At 41.5% G+C, this 18,498-nt stretch overlaps 1 protein-coding gene across 1 annotated transcript in view; it reads left to right on the plus strand.

Annotated features, from left to right (window-relative positions):
- The window catches only part of antxr1c (ANTXR cell adhesion molecule 1c), a 53,627-nt gene extending 53,534 nt beyond the window's left edge, over nucleotides 1–93 (plus strand). Inside the window, 1 exon segment of the mRNA XM_071912478.2 lies at nucleotides 1–93. This exon segment is cut by the window's left edge and continues 58 nt beyond it. Coding sequence (XP_071768579.2) covers nucleotides 1–93 — 93 coding nt within the window.
- Nucleotides 94–18,498: the final 18,405 nt, after the last annotated feature.

The raw sequence follows: 18,498 nt of genomic DNA on the forward strand, positions 1-18,498 counted from the left end.
GGCCAGCTTCCCCCGGGCCCGCCGCCGTCCCGCACCCCCCCGGGACCCCCCTGCCCCCCGCCCTCACGCCCCCCGCCCAGCCTCCGGGCCTGAGTTACACAAACCATCCCCCTCCCCCCCCTCCCCCCCTCCCCCCCACGCACCCGCTTCAGTATCACAGACCCACCGCTCTGTTGACCAGTTATATCAGTCTGAAGGCTGTGGTCTTCCCTGCCAAAGATTCTCCTGCTAGAAGCCAAAGATCAACAGTATTTTGAAGCTGGGGTTCGCTCGGCCCTGATCTCTCTCTCTCTCTTCGTACGGGAGAAAGCGTCGAGTCGAACCGCGCGCCCAAATCTGCCAGTTTAATGCTGCTTTGCTTATTGGCAATCATACGGTACATAACACATAGAGCATGACTCAAGGCTTTTTCCAAATCGTCAGGCTGCGGCTAAATAGGACTCTTTATTTCTCCTGCTCAAACACAAAGTGCAGCTCTGACTGTCTCTAGTAACAGAGAGCTCAAATCATCTCGTTGCTATATGATAACAGCTTGCAAGCAATCTAATTAGCGTTGGCTAGCTAAGCTGAAGTAACAAAAGACGTAAGGATGTTGAAAATAAAGATGGAGCAGAAAAAGTTAGCAATTGCAACAGTTTTATCATCTCGTTCCAAAGCTCTGCCTAGATAGAACCAGTTTCCAGAGCTGTTTTTGCCTTGATGTGATGGTCGATGCAGCTAAAGTTGAGAAATGTTCAATTTGGAGTGGCTCAAAACATGGCGCATCGAAAACATGAGCTGCAAAGTTGGGAGGAGAAACGTTGTTGACGATAAAAATGGAGCAGAGAAAGTTCACGATTGCTCTGCTCACTCTTCAAAATGAGGAGTCCATTCTGAACAGAGGATGTTGGTACAAGACATCTTCCTAGAGAGAGCAGAGCACAGACAGTTTTATCATCTCACCCAAGAGCTCCACCTAAAGAGTACCCATTTCTAGAAAGCTGCGTACTGTTGACGTAATGCTCAGTGCGGCTAAAGTTTAGACATGTTCAACTTGGAGCACCCAAAGGAGCGCTTCAGAACCTGCTGCATTGAAAACACAAACCGTCCAAATGTTGGAGGAGACGCAGTCCTGCTGCAACCAAACCATTGAAACTAACATGTCAATGGTTTGGACACTCTAAGCATTCACTAAAGTGTCCTAAGTCATCATGGCCTTAGAGTCCACTCTTCAATTCGACATACGTCCAATCCACTGAGCGGTACACACTATCGCTTCCCTAGTGTATTCTGGTGGAAGGAGATGAAGGAATAACAGGGAAACTGGTTAGAAAACCTGAAATTGTATTGAACTTAGTGCTAAGAGCGGAACCCAACAAACTGGAAAAAGTCTTAAGTCATGTTCCACGAAGTACGAACGTCTGCCGATGAGCAGGGAAACTGATTTGGCGAGCGGTTCGACTCGACATCGTCTCTCATCCAGAGAGAGAGAGAGCGAGCGAGCGGTCTGAGTTCACTTAGTGTTGGCGTTTGTGAGATCGGGGAGGTTTGTTGCTGGACAGCAAAGCATGTAGGGACAGGACGTCCGAAAAAGGAATACTGCAATGGATGAAATTTTTTTTGTCGTCTTTATCAACTACTGAGTTATGCCGTTGATGTTTAGAGTCGAGGTTAACAGTAGGTTGTACGCGCGAATCTGAGTAAGGAATGGATTGGGTTGTTTCTCCATTGCTGTGATCGCAGCTGTCGAAAACTTTTGGGGAAAAATGGGTTTCAAAGCAATTTGAATGGGTCACTTTTTTATCGGTAACTAAGATGAAACTGATCTGATTTACGAAAAATTGACTTATGTTATCTGGACCAAAGTGAAAATTTTCTTCACCTTTTTTGTGATGTTTATCGTGTTAACCCAAGAATCTCTAAGACCCTTTTGATACAGAATCGGCTGAAATTGTACAGTTATTTCGAGGTCCAGATTTTGTATCCATTCAGCGACACGGGAGTGTACAGGTATGTTTCTACAGTAAATGTCTGAGATGCGTTTTTGAATGCTTTGTCAGTTGATATCTCTGAGGCTTTGGATTTTATCCTTAACCACCTTTTCATGTAGTTGAATTTAGTACAGCTATATATAGATTGTGTTTTTTTTTGTATCTGCGCACATAGACTGCTGGGCAATTACAACATGTATATGTTTTTGTTTGCATTTGGACATTGAAACTCATCAAATCAAGCAACCGAAAATCAGGTTCGCGTCTCTCCTCGCGTATTTTTTACACAATCCTGATAGAAACGGTACTGTACTTTGATACCATTGTGTTTGTTTTATGTCTTCACTTTTATCATCACCAGTCACATTGCAACTGCAGGGCAGTTTCAAAGAGCATCTAATTTATTTTACTCCCCGAGAGAGACAGAGGAGGGTACTTGAATATCGACAAGGTGTCCAACCGCCAAGACGGACACTGTGCGCAGAGTTTAGAAACACAACAGCTAGCCGGCTCAGCTCCACACAGGCCTACCAGCGTTTCTCAACCCCTCAGTGACACTGCAAAAAAAAGCTGTTAAAATTGAAAGAAATCCAGCTGCGTTTTATGTTGTGTGTGATGAAAAAATCCCAAATTGACTGAAAATGAGTTTAAAATACATTCTACCTGCTGCGTTACTTGTGATTTTAAGCTGAAACAATTATTTTGTTTTACAAAGTGTAAGGAGGCTCTAAAAGGACGCAAAAGTCGCATCGGATTAAATTTCCAATTGGATTTCAATTGAATGTGAATATTGGTTTTATTCTTTTTTTTTTTACAGTATTACAGAGCAAGATAGTGGAATGTTACAGACTTTTTGATTTACAGAACCAGAAAACAGGAAAGTGAAGAAGGAAGAACAGATGAGAGATGAGAGTGTGATTCCATGGTGTTGAAAAGAGGTTGAAAAATGCTGGTATTTATTCTACATCCAACGCCTTCTGGAATTTTCTTCTTTGATTCTTTTTATACTGTCTTTGTAAAAATGTACGTCGCTCAGTGATGTCCTGTTGTGCGTTGTGTTACTACATGCATTGGTGTTTTGTCGCACTGCTCAAACTGTTCCACCGCTGAGCTGCAGGAGAGGAACATGGAGTGTGTTCAGGTCGCTTCATTCATCCATAAAACACAAACTGTTCAGAGTCAAATAACAAACGTTTCACTGAAAATGTCGTTTTAACTTGACTTGAAACACCCGATGCAGCTTGAGTTGAAACAACAGCTTTAAAAGAAAAGGTGCTATGTGCAGCATTTTGAAACATCAATATATCCTTGATGTTTCACTTCCAAATGTTCGATTAATCACTGAGTCTATAAAATGTCAAAATAATGACAAATGCTCATCACAAGTCACCACAGCCCAAAGGGATTGGTTATAAGTCTGACCAGCAGCCAAAAAAAAAACCCAAAGTTTTCATTTTATAATATGAAACTTGAAAAATCCTTGCATTTGTGAAGCTGTAACTAGTAAATGTTTGGTATTTTTAGATGATAAATGACTAAAATGATTAATCGATTATCAAATGAACACTGATGCTCTCATTTGTTTATGGTAATTATACTAATGTCTCAAAATTAATGTGGTGATGATTTATTGATGGTAAAATGCTACACATAGCACCTTTCAGACAGCATTTAAAAAACTATTTGCTAATCCCCAAGCCCAAGTAGAGAGAAACACAACTCTATAATTGTAGGAATTGTAACTCTACTTTCTTAACGTGATGAATATCCTCCAGTTGTTTGTCAAGGCTACTGTTGGAGTACCAAAACACATCCGTCTGGTTTTCCTCAGAGAACTAAATTCTCCGAGAAACGTAAGCCAAAGCAGATCTGATCACCTCAGTTTGAGATTTGAGAAAAGGAGGAGGAAGGAGGGAGGAGGGAAGGACGCATTTCATTTGTTAAAAGCTTAAATGTCGTCACCCACTCCACTGGAAGGCTTGGCTGGAGAAGCAAAGCGATGTCATGTTGGCCTCAGCGGTGCATATTTCCTTGTTTTGTCTCTCTGCTCTGATCAGGAACGTACAGATGTGGCCGATGTAGAAATCTCACTTTTTACTGCGTTTCTTCCTCAACTTCTCCTGCAGTTAAACCACATCCAAGCTGCAGGTTGGTTTAATGGTTTAGAGACATTAGAGGGTGTTTTTTTTTTTACAATAAGCTAATTGGGTTCTACTCTATAACATTCAAGAAAGAATTATAAATGCAAGATAGAGGGATTTCTGCACTGGCTGCCACTGTAAGAGCTGTGTGTGTTTCCATGTGTTTCCTTCCTGAGGTAAAAGCTCTGAGATTCATGATGTTAATCGATGTTTTCACATGTATAAACAGCAGTACTGAAGCAGATATGGAAAGACGTATATGATTTTCTCTTGTTGTTTGACATGACATTTTTTTTTTTAAAACAATATCAATAAAGGTTGACTTCCAAGCTTCTACCTGAGAACCACTGTGTGATTTTGTTATATTTGTTTTAGCGTGTTTTGAATCATGTGGGATTCTCTGTAAAAAAGCAGCGGATCCTAACTCCTTCTTTCACACGCTTCTAGTTTCCCCCTCTGCAGCTGTAAGTTTGGACAGCAGATAACTCACCATTTCCCCATGTCTGCACACACTTTGGCTGCGTGGTGTGTGTGAGTAACCAGACTGTTGGCCAGGCTCCAGTTAAGGTCTTATTCAGGTTAAGCTGTTCACATGAAGCGTTGATATCCTGCAATGGAGTTTCCCTGTTGCCATCAATAAACCAATTAGCAGAATATTCCTGTGCGCAGATAAAACGATCTACCAGTAAAAAAGTATGAACATTTTCGGCTCCCTCTTTGATATAGCAGAAGGTTCCTGTAGCAGCACTCTGAAGCGAATACATCTCAACAGACTAGTAACTCAATTTAGTGAAAAACAAACAGTGACAGACTCAACAAGATTCATCAATTACCAAATCATTTTTCTCAGTCAACAAACTGTGTTGCTCCATGGATTTTCTCACTCCAATGGAGTCTAGTGACGTCAAGGATAACCTCAACTTCCTAAGTGACTATAATGTGTCACTAAACAGTCTACTGAGCGTCAGGTGTTACTCATAATTGTGTGAAAAATAGTCTATAGATATTCAGTGTCTGGGTTAGCGTTAATGTTAGGGTTAGGGTTAGGTTTTTATATTAGCCTACTATGTTTTTGATGACATTGATTTCAGTCCTACTTGCACTGGCCTACTCATAGGACAGAAGAGGGGCCTCTGAAAAATAATTGAAAAATATGAAAAAATACAAAATCAAACAGAAGTTGCTGGTGGGACTCAAAGCCAGGTCCACAGGTTGACAATCCCTTGTTCTTACTAATGGACTATATGTCACTGCAGATTTCAGTCTTTGTCTTTTGTCAATTTGTCTTTTGAGTTAGGGTTAGGGTTAGTCTAAAGTCAGGGTTAGGGTTTGCCTGGTGTCCAGCCCCCATGAATCTCAGTCTTTAGCACTTTCTGAAACTGCATGGTGATTCATAGTGGTCAGGTCAAGCCGATCCACCACTGATTGGTTGGTGTTAGCTGTCAGTTATCAAAATCTTTGACCAATCACAGCAGCAAAGCAGATTGATAATCTGGAAACACCTCAGAGCAACAACAATCATGGCGGCGTTCACTTCTGAGCTTTTAAACAGCTGATTGTTCCTGTTTTAATTCATCGATGCCATTAAGTTTTTTAAGGACTGAAGAAATCGCTAAATCTATCTCGTTATCATCCAGTTCTTTTGCCGGCTGCCATTTTGGTCGTTGTTGCCGCTCTGTAAGGCTCGTCATAAGTAGATTTGTCCTGCCTACATCGACCAGCCAATCAGGTTTGTCGGACAGTATCTGTCTGAAATAACTGCCGGTGGATAGGCTTGAGTCCAGGCCGCTATGAATCACCATGCAAATTCAAAAAGTGCTAAAGACTGAGATTCATGGGAGCTAGACACCAGTAAGGGTTACATAGTCTGTGAAGATGCATCAAATACACAAGTAACACTTTGTTCAACATTTACTTTTTGTTACCTAATAGTTGAGTATCAACATTGGACTGTACAAATAAAGTGTTACCAAACGTCCTCACTTTGTAGGATTTTCTTCGTCTTTCTGTCCTCCTGAGGCCTTTTCTTTGGTCCGCACCTCAGCAGCAGTTGCTGAAAGAGGGAAGACTACAGTTTTCTCACCTAATTCTTTCTCAACCAGGCTGTGATTCAAACCGGCAACCATCTGGTCACGAGCTCCCTTTGCTAACCGCAGGACCTGAGCTCTCAGTGCTGAAGTGTCTTTGAGCAAGACACTGAGCCCCTACCAGCTCCTGGGCTGCTGTTCAGTAGCCGACCTCTGACCTCTGACCTCTCCCTTCAGACGGCGGCAAGCAAAAAGAGAATTTCATTAAAGTATCACATTATGTGCATTGAAAACATAGTTCGCAACGGGTTATGCTCTGGGAGTATCCTACATCTATTTCTCTGGTCGGTAATGAATTTAATACGCCCAGAATAGCCTCATGAGCAGTTCCAGCTGGATAATTACTGTGGAGTCTGCGTTTTTCCCCCTCCGCATGCAGAACAGAAGAGGATGTGGGATGTTGAAAGGGGTGAGCTGAATCTGAAAAATGGAGAAAAGAATGGAGAAAATGAGACAGACAGGCAGTCCGTCAAACAGACGCACCGAGCGAAGGGAGAGAGCTGGGCGAAGCAAAAAGAAGAAGAAGAATAACACAACCTGGGTCCTTCCTGCCAGTCCCTTCGCCTCCTCCGAACCCAGCATGCATCCCTTCTCCTCTTCCTCCATCTTCATTCTCATTTCATCTTCCTCAGTTTTCTTTGAATTTGGGTACCCTTCCGGAGAATAACCGTTTATTAACGGTTTAGATCAGCACTCAGGAAAAAGTTGGTATGATTCTCAATCCTCCCAAGATGTATTGTTCTATGTTAGTTTGCAGACACTTAACCAGATATTTTTCAGTGGTAAAAAAAGATATAAACCGGGATAAAAAGATAAAAGACAAGTCTCTACCTTTCTTTCGGTCCTGTACCTTCCCTTTAACCCTTCATTCATCCATTTTCCATCAGTGCTTCCTTTCCTCTGCCTGAATTTAATTTGAATTTTGGTTTCATTAGAGCTTAATCAGTTTAGTACAGTGGTTCTCAACGTGGGGTCCAGGGACCACAAGGGGTCCTTGAGGGAGTTCCAGGGGATCCCCAGGAAATTGATGAATTGCAGGAAATTGATGAATTGTTAAACGACCTTCAGCATTATCCTTGATATGAAAAAGGTTGAGAATCACTGGTTTAGTACCCAGGTAAGGCCATAAGGATTAGAGTTAATAAGGGAATAAGGCCATTGTAAAGTGTTGCCCATTTTCTCATAGATTCTGAAATTACGATTGCATGGCTATAGAACTTTATTGAGAGATAATTTCAATTGCAGAACTCGGAAGGGGCTTTTTCTCAGAACTCCCACAGCGCAGAAACATTCAGCGACCATTAGCTCTTTTCCGATTGAAGCTCTAGATACTTCACTGTGTCGATGTGATCCGGCTCGGCCGTAAGATTTGAAAAACAAAAAAAAGGGCCCTGGGGTTTGTAAGTGCTGATCTGCCAGGCTAGCTTACAAATTATGAGGTTTAACAAATCAGTTCACCACAGTTGGCTTCCAGACAAACAGCATAAAGGAACGTAAGAGCACACATCCTGTTTGTTCATAATTGCAGCGCTCTGAAGTGGCGTTCTTTAATTGTGACACCATAATGACCTGAACTGTTCATGATGGGGTGGAGGGCTGTCACGGAATGTTTGGTTACCAACGGTTACCAAGGGACGTACCACCGCGTCAGAGGGCTCACAGCTAAAGATCGATTCCTCCCTGACAACACAAAGAAAATGCCTCTTTTCTACGAGGTTGCGCGGTTCCCAAATTATGCTGTAAGAGGGGAAAGAAGCTGAATTCATTGAATAGCAAGCATAGCGGAGAAATCAGGCCGTTCTGTGTTTCGTTTGGTCGCTCCCAGCAAACATTTTGACATTGAATAGATATGACGGCCTGCACCAGTGTTGAAAACCCGTGGAAATACAGCGCCAAAATGAACATCTGTAGTCGTCCATAGCTACTGCCTGCATTCGTGAAAACAGGACCTTCATATCTGTGTACTGTTAGTTCAAAACTGTCCAAAGCTGTTCTAATAGGAATTTGTTATCGCGCCATAAATAAATATTGTGAGAACTTTGTGCTCATTTGAGTTGATGTTGAACTTGGCCTCCTGCATGTCGCTGTCCGCCAAATCCTCGCTGGACTCTTCTGAACGTGTGTTGAACTCACATGGGTCGGACTACGGATCGCTCTCCATCCATTCATCCATTCACAATTTGCCAAACATCACTAGTCTGATTTTGGTGAACCTTGGAGGAATCGACATCTTGCGATTGCGTTCAGGCGTTCACAGATTGACTCTGATTGGCCCAAAGGAGCAGCTAGATGTTTGATTCGACACCAGTGGTCCGATTCTGACAGAATTTTAGGGAATTTGGAGCAATAATGCAACTTGCCACTGAATTTCTGTGTTTACAAAATTGCACTGATTGGCCCAAAGGGGCGGCTACAATTCGCAGTCAAAATTTTAAATTTGAAGGAGCTATATCCTTACAGTCTATGGCTATATCTCCTATATTGGAAGCCACATTGACATGAAATTTGATCCATATATCCAGCTGTCTTTGCTTAAGAAATTTGTCGGATCACTGTGAGCCATAGGACTCGATTTTCAAAAAAACAGTTTTTCCCTTCATTTCCATTTTTTGAAACAACAATCCTATCAACTCCAAACTTGGTACATAGGCTAACATGAGATACACCTATAGAGAGCTCAGGTGACTGTTTGGAGGACATATTGGAGGTCCTCAGCTCTTGAATTTCTAAACTTAAGACTTGTGACTTGGCCCTCACCACAGAATTGAACAGACGGTTAATTTCTGTCTGTTTCTGACTGATCATTTCATCACTGATCCATCTGATTGATTTAGTGTTTAGATAATGTCAGCTTGTTAGCTAGCTAACCATAGTATCTGGTCAGCTAACCATCACTGTCTTGTTGTTAACACATCTGATTAGCACACTAGCTAACGTATCTAGTAGCAGCTAGCGTTAGCATGTTCACATTAACATCAGTGTGTTTGCTGGCTAGTTAGCTAGCTAACAGTTTGTTCAGGTTAACTGAGCTGACTCTTCTCAAGCTACAACTCAGAGTGTTTTGGAGTAGAGACTAGGGCTAAAGACAAGACAGTTTACTACATTTGGAAACAAATCCACCTCATCACACTATTCACTTTTACTTATTGACTTATCTCTCTATCTCTCTCTTTCTCATCTTGTCTCTCTCTCACTCAGTTCCTCTTTCTTTCTGTCCTCTTTTTCTCCTCCCACTTATCTTTTCCTTTCTTATTTTCTTTCTCCTACCATCCCCTCTCCCTTTTCCTGTCTCTCTCTCTCTCTCTCTCTCTCTCTCTCTCTCTCTCCCTCTCTCTCTCTCCCTCCGGCTGAAGAAAACCGAGGCCCAGAGGAATGTGCTGATGGCTGTGTGTTTCATCTTGGTTTCACATTACCGCCCAGACTGAACCTCCCTGACCCAACACACACACACGCACACACAGCCACACACACACACACACACACAGATGCTGGTATTTGTCATTATGCCTGTATTTTGATGCCCCTGGTTTCCGTGGTAACTGGTGTGAGTGCAAACAGCGGACTGGAAAGATGGAAAGCTGTCTTGTAAGCAGAGTTTCTGTGCAGTTTATAAGACCAAATTCACCGTTTCAAATCCTCTATATGACACTATGAAATTTGTAGTACTTTGTAGTTGGCTCTGCATTCGACTGCTTCTCTGCTCTGAAACTGTTGTGTGGCTTTTTAGTTTTTATTTTTAAAACCCAATAAAGGCCTGTGACAGAATGCTTTAACAGTGGTTTCTCATTCTGAAAGCCACGCCTCTTCCCCTCCTGTCAAACAAGGACATTTCTGTGCGATGCTATGCTAGGCATTCTGTAAAATCATAATAATGATGAATATGGCTTAGCCGTTTAGTCATAAGGGAAAAAAGGGCTGAAAAAAATGAAATCTGTTAGGCCTAAATAATGTCTTTAAACTGTTAGAGGAACTTGTAGATCATAACAATAGGCTGCATTAACATTAGCATATCAGCATATTCTATTAGCATGAAAGATTATAGTATATATGAGTATCAGGCATCAGGCAGTAGAAAAAGATCATACTGTAAATACAGCAACTTAGGGCTATGATTACTAAATCTAATTACTACTAATAAAAAACTTTATCTATGTAGCACTAAAACAAGTGTTACAAAGTGCTTTATGGCACAAAAATGGCTAGATGTCATAAGTTGCAAAGTACAAGTGAATAAACACAATCAAGGAAGACCAACATTTTTAAAAAGAAATAAAACAAGACACAGGTGCAAGAAATGAAAGCAGAATGCACGATAACAATAATAACAATAATTCTTTACCCTTTTTACAGTATGATTTACCTGTGACGTTGCACTCTTTAAGTTTTGCTGTGACTTTTCCAACATGGCCGCCCATGTAAACACAGCTAACCAGTCTGCAAGCTGCTGCTGTGTTCACTGTGTTTCCCCCACTTGAGGCGTGTTGGTGGAATTAGCTGGGTGCAGTTTAGCTAATAGACTGTGTGGCCTTGGAGGATTTCCTATTGATTTAATGTGAGAAACGGGAAAAATCAGAAATAATTGAATCACGCTGAGATCCTGGAAAGAACTCTCCGACTCTCCGTGCAGCGTCGGGTCATCTGGACTCCAACGGCTTCAGCGGGTCGTGCATTTCAAACTGTTTGTGTCTTTGGTATCTGAGTGCAGGTTGCGACACATCGCAGCAGAAAAACGGGTCTTTCCACTAATAGGCAGAATCCATTCCGCTTGGCTGTCAACTCTTAGCCAAAACATTTGCCGCTCTTCCTTATTTTTCCGGCGCTGATGATGTTCTGGACTTTGGAAAACCCCCGACTGCCTTAAAGGCCAGCCAGATCTTCCATGGAGTATTATTACTCACTCACATAGCTGTAAACACAGGCCAGGGGCCGTGTGTGTGTGTGTGTGTGTGTGTGTGTGTGTGTGCGCGTGCCGTTGTTATAGTGTTACAATTTCCATCATTTTTTATTTTTATTTTGAAATTCGATTTCCATTTCTGCTTAGTTTCAGTTCGTTTTCAAATGCTGTTTGCTAGTTTTAGTTTTTATTTTGATAAATGTTCAATTTTTCTTTACTTTTTATTTTGTTTTATTTCAAGTTTTAGTATGGAGTGTCATGATAGTATGTGTTCTGTGTTCATACTGACAGAAAACTGTATTGATCATGTATTGATAGTTGATCAGAGTTTCTTTTTCTCACCTCACAGTCAGGCAACTGGCAAAAACTGGAAAAAAATCAGGTTTATTTTTGGTTTTGGAGGCAGACTTTTCCATTGAATTTCTATTCATTAGTTTGTTTTTGTTTCAGTCTTAGTCTTAGTTTTAGTTTCAGTTTAGCAGTAATAATGGTGTGTGTGTGTGTGTGTGTGTGTGTGTGTGTGTGTGTGTGTGCGTTCACACTCTGCTCGCATGCAGAGACGCTCCAGCTGAGATGCATCAGATAATCTGAACACCACAACATTCCTGCAGACAAATTACATCTCTGCTGTTCAAGGTGTCTGCATGGATCCAATTAGACTGTTTTTAAGTCTATTATTTAGAAATCTCATGAGGCCGCAGGGGAAACCGTGTCATTACCAGGCTCTTCTGGGTAAACATACATTCAGACAATTATTTAGTGGTTGGCGTGTTTCTAATGTGTGTGTGTGTGTGTGTGTGTGTGTGTGTGTGTTTGCGTCAGTTTGATGCAATCTGTGTTGACAGAGAAAAGTGTGTAGTAACAACAGCAGCGGTTTTTTAGCAAATAATGAGACTTAAAAAACAAAAACAACATAAAACCACATTTCAAATCTGCAAATTCTGCTGATCCAGAACCCAGTCGGCACATGGTCTTTTAAAAAAACTTTGTATATTCTGATCCATCCATCAGTCTAGATGAGCTACCATACATCCCCCTACACTAAAACTACTATAACCTATTGCGTTCATTAAACCAGGACTGTAGGCAAGACCACTTTAGTCGAGTCCAAGTCAAATGCAAGACCAGATCCAGTTTAGTTCGAGTCAAGACAGAGACCGAGAGCAAATCCTGCAAGTCCTATTTAAGAACAGTTTATTAGCAGCTCTAAATTCTAGTTTATTAGCAGTTTTCAATGTGAAAATAATGAATTAATGAATAAAGAGATTCTTAAGGATGTACAGAGATCTATCTGCAGCAGCTCTGTACTAAACCCTTCACCATCCAACTGATCAATATATGGGAACTAATCGATGCATAGAAGTTTGAGGCTCATTACATCCACAGTGTTCCTGCAGGTGAAATCCTGCACATTGTTTGTTGTGCTGAGGAGAAAATAAGCCAAGAATGTTATATTTTATTTTAGACATAGGCAGGAAGAAGTGGAGTCAGTGTCACAGTTTGTCAGACTTCTCCACCCCAACCAACACAGGACTTTATTTTCTCTGCACTGACTCCAACAGAGAAGAGCAGGACAAGCAGGAATACAAAAATATCTTTTTATTAGAAATATGACAAGACCAAGATGTCAAAAAACCAAAACCAGTCTGGAGTCTGCAGCGCTGCATTAAAACCTCAATCTTCTCCTATCACCAATCATTCCATGATCCTTGTTTTCCTTTCCTTTTCCTTTCTTTTATTTTTCTTTATTTTCTTTTTTACTTATTTGTACACCTATATATTCATATATATGTGTATTTTTCTAAAATGTAATAACAATGCAAGTACTAATATGTCTATTTGTCTTAAAAGTCCATTATATCATTGTACATGGATATCTGTTGAAACACTTCAACGCAATTGAATCACAATTGAAAGAGAAAACCTCAGTCTTCATTTCTAAATTGTGAAAACAGGCCAAGAAAAGGACAAACACACACTAATTGAAGAGCGTCTGTCCCTCTGACTGGTGATGGGACGTCCTGTAGTGAACATGTCTCTCTATGGGCCGCGATGGAGCAGCAAAAAAACAAAAAAGACAACAGTGTGCAGCCTCAGTGCCAGCTCTGCTCCGCTCTGCTCAGCGGTGAATGGAATTACAGTTCTGTGATGCAAACGTGGCACCAGGAGCTGCCCTCAACACCCCCCCCTAACTCCCCCCACCCCCCTCTACACCCCCCCTCACCCCTCCCTCACTTCCTGCCGAAGCCAAAGCCACCGCTCAGGCCCCAGGGGCAACTTGTGTGGCATCAAACCCCCCACCTCCTCCTCCTCCTCCTCCTCCTCCTCCCTGTTGTTGATCTTCTCTCCTCCTCACATCAAGTCAACATTCTTACATATTCAAACTCCTTACTGGCTGTATAGTTACGCATTTATATCTGTTTATTATGGAAAAACTGGAAAGAAATCAGGTTTATTTTTATTTCACTTCAGCTAGTTTTGCACGCAGACTTTCTAGATTCCATTTCAGTTTATTTATTAGGTTTAGTTCGTTTTTAGTCTTACTCTTACTTTTAGTTTCAGTTTAACAATAATAATATCCTTGTTGCATGCAAAAATACAATTCTTGTGAATAGTTAGATAGATGGATAGATAGATAGATAGACAGATAGATAGATAGATAGATAGATAGATCCAAAATCCAAATGCATAAGAAAAATTAGAAGAATAAAGAATAAATACAGCAGTCTATGTGCAGATGTGGCCTATATGTGCAAAGCAGCATGTTCCTTATGAGAGAACATGTGTGCACGGTATATGTGCAAACTGTTCCGTGTCATCCTGTGTTTGTAGCGTCCCGACCTGACTCTTCTCTCTTCTCCTCCTCGTTGAGACTCTGAACCGCTGCAGCCGCTGTTTATTTTCTCTGTTCTGCTGTTCTGCTCTTCAAAGACAAACTGCAGTAGCTGCTTCAGCGGTGAAACTGAGGAAAAATGACTTCAAAGTTCGCCTGCTTTCCTGACAAATAGTAATATAATTATATTTGATAGTGTTTATGGCTGCAGTTTTTTGCCGAAATGACCTTTGACCTTTTAAAACACACTAAAAGTAATTACTGTTGTTTCCCTTTTCAAGGCAATACTGACCTATTTCCTACATTTCTGTTCTATATACTACTGTTTACATAAACTACTGTTAAATTTATGTTCTATATGTTCTACAGCATATTCTACTAATATAATCTAATATACTACTTTTTTGTTCCACTACTTCAAAAAGAGACCTACTCCCCAAAATGTTTCATACACTACTTTTATCATTTTTATGTTATGTCAAATGTGACCTAAACTGTGTTTTTGGGGGTCCAGTACAGGCCCATTTCTGTACCCAAAGGTGTCACAAATGTATCCTCAAAGGTACACTAGGAGTCCTTAAGGTACTAATTGTTCACCTTTTTTGTCATTAAAAGGTACAGAGACATTTCTGACAGCAGAAGGTACATATTTAAATTAGTTTTCTTTGAGTTTGAAGGTACTTCTGACACTTCTCACACTCCTCACTGGGGTGGGACCCCTAAAGGGACGCACCTGCACCTTTTCAAAGGGTGCATTTTTGTACCAAATCATCAAAGTACTTTTTTGTCCCTTGAAGTACATAATTGTTACTTCAATGGAGAGTGACAAGAGTACAAATATGGACCATGCCAAGGGTCCCAAATATATCAAAAAGGGGTTCTGCTGTGGTACAAGCATTAAGAACCATATTCTGGTACTATTTAGAGCCCTTTGTGTTAAGAGTGATGTCTATTCAGTCTCAGTTCACTTTCCTCAGTGTTTTCATCGTCAGAGGGTGTGTCAGTAAACTCCTGCTGCAGTCTGTCAGGTCCAGTTCAGTTCAGACCCAGACCGTCTCAGTCCGGCTGATGACTGGACCTTCAGACTGAACTTCATTACTCTGCTACACATTGACCAGGAAGTGGGAAGAACAAGAAAGATAAACAGAGATCACAGCTTGTTCCAGTACTCCCACACACACACACACACACACACACACACACACACACACACACACAGAGAGAGAGCTGGGTCTAAGAGACAGAACAAGAGAGAGACTGAAGGATTGCGACACTTTGCTTCAGAAGTCGTGACGTGTGTTTTCTCTGGGTGTTCTTGGGTCAGGCATCAGGTTTGTTTAACATTGTTTGTTTATGTCGACCTCTTCTGTATTCAGTTGCTTTAGATTTTCATTATTTACTTTCAGCCTATTTCCCCAAGGGGATTAATAAAGTGCTATCTAATCTTATCTTATACAAATTGCTTTTATGTTAGAGTGTTTTGACGTAGACTGTTGTATTGAACATAGCCTACTGTAGGTAACCTCTTATTAAGAAAGTAAACATTTTTGTAATTGGACTTTTGGCTCTAAAATATTTAGTTTCAGAAATAAAGCCACTGAGACAACTTACCCACGTGACAACTTGCCCCGCTCTCCCCTACTGAAAACGTTATCTTGAAATTGTGCTTTACTAGCTAGCTAGCTAAGTGGCTACAGCTGTTTGGATGGGACAGGTAGGCTAGGAAGCAAGCTAACACTGTTTAGCCTACCAGAGCTAAAGTTATTAGCTGAAGTATTTTAGTCTTCCTCTGGTAGCGTTACACACCTGGAAGACCAGCGAGCTCGCCCTTTCTGCCCGAATGTGATTGGTTCTCGCACCGCAACCGCTCATTTAAACTTTTTCAACTTCTCTCGCTGCATCACGTCGCCACCTATCCCATCATGCAGTGCGTACACGCTTATTCACTTCTCATAGACAATTAATGATGGTGTATGGACTCTGTCAACTGTCAACAGAAAGAGAGAGAGAGAGAGAGAGAGAGAGAGAGAGAGGGAGGGAGGGAGAGAGAGAGAGAGATAGGGTGAGAGACGGAGAGAGATAGAGAGAGGGAGAGAGAGAGAGAGAGAGAGAGGGAGAGAGAGAGGGAGAGAGAGATAGAGAGAGAGACAGAGAGAGACAGAGAGAGAGAGCGATAGGGAGAGAGAGGCAGAGAGAGAGAGAGAGAGAGAGAGAGATATATACAGAGAGAGAGAAACAGAGAGAGGGAGAGGCAGAGAGAAAGACAGAGAGAGAGATAGGGAGAGAGAGAGTGAGAGAGAGAGAGAGAGATAGGGAGAGAGAGATAGAGAGAGAGACAGAGAGAGACAGAGAGAGAGCGATAGGGAGAGAGAGGCAGAGAGAGAGCGAGAGAGAGAGAGAGACAGAGAGAGAGATAGGGAGAGAGAGAGATAGATACACAGAGAGAGAGAGAGAGAGAGAAAGAGAGAGAGAGTCCTGGATCTGCGTGATACTATTTGTCTCTGAGGAAAACAAGCAGACTGAAGAACAAATGTAGGTGTGTGTGTGTGTGTGTGTGTGTGTGTGTGTGTGTGTGTGTGTGACAGCATGGAACAAACACACAGCATGCACATGACCTCAGATCACCCTGAAGCCCACTCACTGTGAAAATAACACTAAATCACACTGAAAACACACTTACCCTGTAAACACCCTGAGCTCACCACCCTGCATTACACACACACTAACTGTAGCTACTCATTTCATCAAATACCTGACAGCATCATGAGGGCAGACATTGTTTACCTCTATCTGAAGCATGTTTCATCAGCTTTGTTTTAGAAGTCTGCTAAATATCATACATAAGAAATAAATAGCTGCAGCCTCTATTGTTCATTCCTCATCCACAGCCTTGTTCCTGCTGCATTTTTGGCATTTTTGAACCATTAGATTATTTGAGACAATAAAAATATCAAATTTTGGCATCTGGTTAACTGTTAGAAAACAGTTTGAGCTGCAATACTCAGAAATCCCAAGGTGAGGTGAGGTCAGTAAACGTCACACAGCTTGCTCATGTTTACCAACCGGCCGGTCTGTGATGGTTTATACCAAACGTCTAACATTAGTGAGTCCAGCTTTCTCTGCTGCTGTTTAGGAGACAGTTTTGGATTTCACTCTGAAGTTTGGATTCGAGGAGAAGTGTAGGCTACATATCTGATAGAAGGATTTAATTTGGACAAACAGAGAATCTACATTGTCTGGGACACTTTTCTCTGTTGCAGCCACACTTTGTGATTTAGGCTGATAAAGAGGATTTTACATAAAAACCATGTCTAATGCAGGTTTAAAGGTTATAAAAATAATATAGTGACACTTTGTACTTTTAAAAAACAACTTAAAACTCATCTTTTTAACATTACTTTTAGGTAGGATTTCTTTTCTTGCCTTCTTCTGGGTTCTTATTTTAACTTCTATATCTTTTTATTTGTCCCTTTTTAGTCCATTATGTTGGTTTTTTATTTAATCTGCTTCAGTTTTCTCTCGTTTTTAATATGGGCCTGTGATTTAATTTTGAGTAGTAATGTTTTTACTTTCTCCCGTTTTTTTAATAGTTAATATGTGAAGCACATTGCACTGCATTCTTAATGAGCTATATAAATAAATGATTGATTGATTGATTGATAACCGAGGTGACAAACTGACTAATTCACACTTGAACCTGCTTTAGATTCCTTCCTACATTTTTGCGTGTTCAGTCCCGCGATGGATGGAAACTCAGCCTCAAAGACCCCTTCCCTTGGTTTTACTCCCAAATCAACCTCCCTGAGTCTTCAGATCCATCTCCCGCCACACTGCGCCCTGCAGGAGAGACCGGCTTGGCTCCCTGGTCGCCGTGGTGACAGCGAACCCGTCCAGCAGACCGCAGCGGGGAGAGACGCACGGCGGTGCAACCCGATAGGACGAAACGCCGCGACACAAACCATCATTTTCCACTATCCCGCCATGTCATGCGGTTTGGATCGAGCGATATGTAGGCCAGCCGTAATTACGCTGTTTTCTCCCAAAAATGTGTGTGTGTGTGCATGTGTGTGTATGTGTGTGTGTGTTTTCCCATCAAGAATGCAGCCGTCCCTCCTCCTTCCCATATCAATTGATTTTTATGGCGTGTCGTAAAGAAATAGTAACTGCAGTCATCACCGTCTGACCGAAAAAGTCGTAATTCATAACGGAGCGAGCGATCGATATGTTGATAAAGTCATGCTGTAGGTGCTATTGGGGTCATTTGGGGTTTTTTGAGTATCATTGGCCTGTTAGGAGAGTGTTGGAGAGCCGTGCGCCCTGGCTGCAAGATGTAAGTAGCTCTGTAGTGAAGTAATGGATGAGATTTTGGTCAGAAGCGATTGGTATGTTGGAAAAAAGATGGGAAAATACAGCGTCCAAGTTGAAAATGGCCGGAGTTTATGCTTTAAAGCTGAACTAGATGTAAAAAAAAATCCACCTGTGTTGTCGGTCTAAATCACAAAGTGGACCTGCAACAGAGAAAAGTGACTAACTGATGCCATGGCTACACTGACCTGAGTCAATCTGAAAACGG

Source organism: Centroberyx gerrardi, chromosome 20, assembly GCF_048128805.1.
Source record: "Centroberyx gerrardi isolate f3 chromosome 20, fCenGer3.hap1.cur.20231027, whole genome shotgun sequence".
NCBI classification, from domain to species: domain Eukaryota; kingdom Metazoa; phylum Chordata; class Actinopteri; order Beryciformes; family Berycidae; genus Centroberyx; species Centroberyx gerrardi.